The sequence below is a fragment of the Mustela nigripes genome, chromosome 14, assembly GCF_022355385.1.
Source record: "Mustela nigripes isolate SB6536 chromosome 14, MUSNIG.SB6536, whole genome shotgun sequence".
NCBI classification, from domain to species: Eukaryota; Metazoa; Chordata; class Mammalia; order Carnivora; family Mustelidae; genus Mustela; species Mustela nigripes.
Genome location: NC_081570.1, coordinates 73,640,881 through 73,646,796, shown reverse-complemented (window position 1 = coordinate 73,646,796; position 5,916 = coordinate 73,640,881). Strand labels below are relative to the sequence as shown.

Sequence of the window (5,916 nt, the reverse complement as noted above, 5' to 3'; positions counted from 1 at the left end):
TCCATACCCAAGGCTTTCCTATTGAGGAAGAAAGAATCAACGTGAAAGCTGAAGAATCGAACAAATATTTATATATAAACACAAAAGATTCACTGTGATATAGAAGTGGATGAAGAGCTTAAGTTACCAGAATATTCTGAACTTATAAAAAGGACTCCGTTAGAAACACTGCTTTGTAGCCGTGCCAAAAAACGGCACGGTTAAGTAATTCGAAGAAAACCTTATAGGCCCAGAGCTAAATAAATATACACACCACCTCCCTCGACCCCTAAGATTTAAAGTGAAGTTGGTACCAAACAAAAAAACTACTGAATTTTTTCCGATACAGAGGAGAAAAAACAGTGTTTAAATCCGAACTCCATTTTTCTTTTAAGTTTTTATTATTTAAATACACCATACTAGAGCAAATGTCTCTGAAAATATCACAAATAAAAGATTTTTTTCTTCATTCAGCAAATTAGAAGTAGGGGGAAATTTCTACACAGTAGCTGCTATGAGCCTGATTTTTTTTCCAATTTTTTTTCTTTTTTTTTCGTTCTTTTTTTTTTCCTTTGCCATGGAAGTAGCAACATCAGGACGAAGAACACTTACATGCATACATACATTGTATTTTACAGAGATACAATAAAAGTGTTTGTGATAGAATATCACAAAAGCCACATCTCTTTCCTTTTATCTCATGTTCAGTTTTGATTGAAACACATTTCCTTACAACACTTAAATATACAAAGAGCAAATAGAATGTTGTTAAGGTAAAACACAGGGTACAAACTCTGGCCAGTGCCCTGCTAATTGTTAATGAGGGTAGAAAGCAGATTTGAATGCTTCTTTTAATTAGCTTCATTAGTCATTTCCCTCCTCCCCAGCTCCCTCCCCCCCCAAAGATGTCCTCCGGTGGATCTTTTTTCATTTTCTCTACAGTCTCCCATTAGCCCAGGTTCATGGAGTCCTTAATGTTCATATTCAGTCATTTTAATACACCAATAAATGCGGGAAGGGCAATCAAGACTAAAGAAGGTGCAATGCACAGAGCTGGCACTGGTGGCTAGCTACAAAGGTGACTTGTCTACTGAAGACGCATGGGATCCACCTGTGATGAACGAAATCTGAGATGAAGGCACGCATTCTGCATTACTCTGACCTTTTAGCAGACCTGCAAGAAATAAAAATGGGCATCTTAGCTAAAATGCTAAATTTGAGATATTAAACTCAAACATGACTGCTTTTGTCTCCTTCTACGTTCACTAATCTTCTTTTATTAGATTACTTTCCAACTGTGACTTGATGGAGGCTTTCTACACTACTTACTCTGGCAGCGAAGAACTAAAGCATAACGTTTTCTGCAGTTTTACTAGCAGAGAAAATGAGACAATAAATGGACTTTTGGAAAGTTTCTGGTGGAAAGTTCTACGACGAACTGCTTTAACTCTCTTAAAAGCAAGTTTTTTTCTGAAGACAGTGAATTACACCTTGCCTACCAGGGGTGCCTTCAATGCACATTCAGAGCTGAGAGCCCCGCAAGGACGTTTTGGCTTACTATGCTCAACTGTGTGACCTCTGGAAAAGTTACTCTGTGTCTCAGTTTCCTCATCTCTAAAGTGGGGGATAATATGGCTGTTATAAGGATTACCTAATACACATAGAGCACTTTCAACAGTGCCTGGCATGTAATAAAACCTAAACAAATACTGGCAGTGATCATTCTGATCTCCCCATATGATATCTATTCACCCATGTCCTTCTCAACCTAAAGCTATGTCTGAATTCGTGTGTGTGTGTATATACACATACACACACACATACATGGTACACACACACACACACATATATATATACGTACACAACCACATACATACAAATACTCAGATACTACTTTTCACTTTTGTATCTGCAGTATTTCATATCTGCTAGGTCACTTAATATTATATAAATATTGTAAATATATGAATCAAACATATGTAATATGTTAATGACTTGTGCTCAATTAAAAAACAGAGTTCAAGGGAAGTCTAACTTTCATGTCTAAGTTAGAAATGTTAACCCACACAGTCGTCAAATTCAATCTGTTTGCAATTACCAAAATGAAATAATATATATTAGGTTTTTATGGTTTTTAAATGACATTTTGAGCTTCCCAGGAAGTTCTCGGTTCACCCTTTCCCTAACTTACTAAAAGCCTGAAGTCTATTAGGAACTGCAACCCCCCACTTCCAAGCTAATTAAAGTGGTGGAGGCTTAATTCCCCAGAGTGGAAGCTCAGTGTGAGAAAGGTAATTTGTCTGTCCAGAACAAAGATGCGGCGGCAGCCTGCGAGCATATTTAATAAATGAGCATCAAATGTCCTCTACGATGGACACACACAGCACCAATTATGTAACTACGGGGGAACAGTGGAGTGATATGTCAACTACAACACTTGCTAACATCTCCAACCAAAGAGATGTGAGCTCATATTTTACGGAAAAGTGCCGAGAATTCTAGATGGAAGAGCCACTCTTGAGTGGAAAAAAGAATTCCAGAGCAGGCAAAGACGAGGGAGGAAAAGAAATTAGCCACGATTCCTCATTGTATTTACGTAACTCTCTAGAAGGCAATATTCTCCTGAGGATGGTCCAGCCTCCTTTAAATGACACAGGCTGTAAAATTTTGTAGATTCTTGAACACCAGTGATGGGAGATTTCACTCAAGACACTCCAGGATTTATACACTCAAAAATTATTTTTTTCTCAGAATATACCAAAGCCAATGATGCGGAACAACAGCTAAACCGCACATCCCAGACACTGGCAACAAATTTCAGGAGAATGAAAGTTTAAAGGGACCCCATTATGGGGACCTATACTTTCTATACAATTAGCTACCTTTAGAGAAGGGGTGTACAAACAATCACCTCATTACTTTAAAGCCAGAGGATGCCTGGCGATATTTTTTATCCATCACACAATAAAAACGTAACTGGTTCGGTGAATAGAAGGAAAAGGGCCAAAATGGATGTCCAATTTTCCCTACCAAAAACATGGAGACCAAGGAGAGTGAAGAAAATAATAAAGTGGGGCGGTCTGTCATTTCTCCCCATCTCATCTCCTTCAGAACAGAAACACCGCAGGGTTTTGGGAAAATTGTAAAGCACTCTCAAGGTCCAAAAAAGCAGCCTACGTTCCACTAGGAAGTGTGTTTTCATTACCTCTTCCTTCCCCCTTGCCCTCTCATTAATCTCTCTCTGGACCACGTTCGGCTTGCCCAAAACCTTTATTGACAAAAACCACCTTGTCAATTGACTGTGCTCGTTGGAGAGCGGAGCACTGAGGGCAAATATGTGAGACATTTATGCCAACAGGGAAATGTTCTTAATTAACATCACCCCCAAAACACAGCTTCTTACCAATGTCTGGCAAGAACATATCCTTAAGTTATACTTCCCTCTGCCTTTTAAGAGCTATTAATTTTTGAAGGCCACCTGTCTATTTTTGGCTTCCAACACTAAGGAAGGATATACCGGTTGACTCTTTCTGGCTGCCTACTACTTTCTGTGCTCCAAAGGGAACACCTTCTCCCACCCTGAAAAAGGTGTGCAGGACAGTAGACCATCCGAAAGGCACAACACACGCAATCTTATAAAGCATGCAAACTAGATGTTTCTGCAGCTTTCCTCCCTGAAACCTCTCCACTACGTCATCTTGTACCCAAGGAGACAGTACTGGGAGACCCAGCGCCCTTTCGGTACGTGCCCTTTGCACGTAGTCCCAAGCGAACGCGGCTGGTGCCTGTGCACAGTATTGCACAGTTGGCTATGTTTTCCATCTTGTCTCCACATCCCTGAATCCTCATGCTGCACTGTGGTGAGCTGCAACCATCATTTCTTACGCTTTGTCAAGTCAGCGAAAGAAATGGTATAAAACCAGCAACAAACCTGAAGATCTAATCTGCAAAAAACTAAGCTTTTACACGGGAAGGGATGGGGAAGAGATGAACCATTTTATTCCCAGCATCTTTTCTTGCCTTTTTGTTTTGGGCTTCTTTGCTCCCAAATGTAAATGCAAATGGCTTTGCCTCTAAATGGGAATGGTATTTATGTTACCTATCCATTGTTCTCAACTCTTCCCTATAGATTAACTTCATTACAATTCAAATCTTACCATAAAAATCTTGAGTATTTATATGTACTGGCATTCCTTAACGAAGCTTGAAATATCTCATTGATGGGGACTGGTTAATTTGCGATAAAAAATTAGATTTCTGTTCTTAAGAAGGTAGACTAGGTAGCTTCCTATATTAGTAAATTAAACAAAGAAAAGTGTGCCTATTTCGATAGAATTGACATTTACTTAATATAAGAAACGGAAAATACATTTAAACTCATGGCATAAATTTGAGTAAGGGAAAATGATAAAAATCAGCATTAAAATGTGGCAGTATAATTTTAAACGGTTTAAAGTTTTCAAATATTAGTCATTTTCCCCCTCATACGGCATTAAAAAAATGCATTGCAGAAGACAAAGAAGCCTCATATTTTTTCCTGAGACTTTTGAAGCTTGCTAAATTCCTATTTGCAGATAAATGTTGTTTTTTTTTTGTGATCCTTACAACAGACATTAATGAAGTTCCTATTGTAAATCCATAAAGAATTACCAAGTGAAGTGTGCACTTTTTGTTTCAATGCAATAACTCAGTGCTGTGTGATTGCCTGGGTTAATGATGAAAAAGTCAAACATACTATCAGAGCTGATGGAAAAATCTATCACCAATCTGAAATTAAAATTCATCTGTGGTCAATAAGATTTAATATCCATGCAAGTGGCGCTGTAAAGAGTAAATGAATCAATGTCATCAATACATAATCAGTATGAAATATGATGTGAATAAAATTATGCGCACGAGTCATACATTTCACTCTTTTCTGGGCCAGTGTAGAATGAACAGTCTCTTAACTGAAGGTTGACAGTAATTGTTACAAATTAGGCACAGCAGTTATCAAAATGCACTCACTTGCATAGCTATAGGACTTATTAAGGAGATTAAAATAGATCTAAAACTATCCAGTGCTGGGGTTGGGGGGGCTGGACAACTGTTGATCGCCATTCTTCCTCTGAAGTGATCTGAACAACTGTATAAAATTTCCTCACTTTTAACTCTGGTCCAAAAACCTTCCAGTTGTGGATCAAGACCGGAGATACGTAATCTTCAAAGAAGCGATTCGTGGCCCAAAGTGATTAGCCAAGACCTAGAACTGTCTTAGAAGTCATAACTTAATTCCAGTTTGCAAGACTATATATACGCCAATCAACAAAAATGCCATCCCTGGAATTACAGAATATTTTTAAAACTCTTCTCAAAATAAAAGCACAGTAAACTGGGTTTGGGAGGCAGGTGTCCAAACTGCTATGACCAATACAGAAATCATTATTTTCTTGACAAAGACATTTATTCCCTTTTCCTCCCATACATATTCTAATTTGCCTCCCCCAATCACCTATTCACATCGTTAGTTCTGAATTTCCAAACTGGCAAGAGGGAGAAACAGCTGGTAATATGGAAGTTATACGCTTTGACTTTGCATGTGGCAATCCTCCTCAATGCTAGGGAAGCTACACGTAGAACTACGTCAGGATCTTTTCTGAATTACCAAAGATTCGCAATTTAACCAGTCCACACTACTACTTCTGAACCCTGTATGTATGCATCGTCTACATTACTTTATAAAAGGGCACCCAAAAACACAACCACCCAGGAAAACTCCCTTGAAGGCTGAACCTTCCAACTCGCCCTAATAAAGCTTATTAGCAGCTGCTAGGTATTCACCTTCTGGTCTGGCAGTAGTGGATTGCTCTGAAGTGAATTCAAATGGCCATTGATGAGAGCTGTGGGTCTATCATGTTCACAAAATAAACTGCCATTGATGTAGTGAAACCGATCTCC

The 5,916-nt window shown here is 38.7% G+C and overlaps 1 protein-coding gene across 3 annotated transcripts in view; it reads right to left on the bottom strand.

Moving 5' to 3' along the window:
* Positions 1 to 357: 357 nt before the first annotated feature.
* LMO4 (LIM domain only 4) overlaps positions 358 to 5,916 on the bottom strand; it is a 16,983-nt gene continuing 11,424 nt past the window's right edge. For all 3 annotated transcript variants that reach the window (XM_059375309.1, XM_059375311.1, XM_059375310.1), the window contains exons 4-5: positions 5,800 to 5,916; positions 358 to 1,153 (exon numbers count right to left, since the gene is read on the bottom strand). The exon at positions 5,800 to 5,916 is cut by the window's right edge and continues 39 nt beyond it. In XM_059375309.1, the coding sequence (XP_059231292.1) occupies positions 1,145 to 1,153; positions 5,800 to 5,916 (126 nt within the window). In that variant the 3' untranslated portion in view covers positions 358 to 1,144. The remainder of the gene's footprint in view (positions 1,154 to 5,799) is intronic.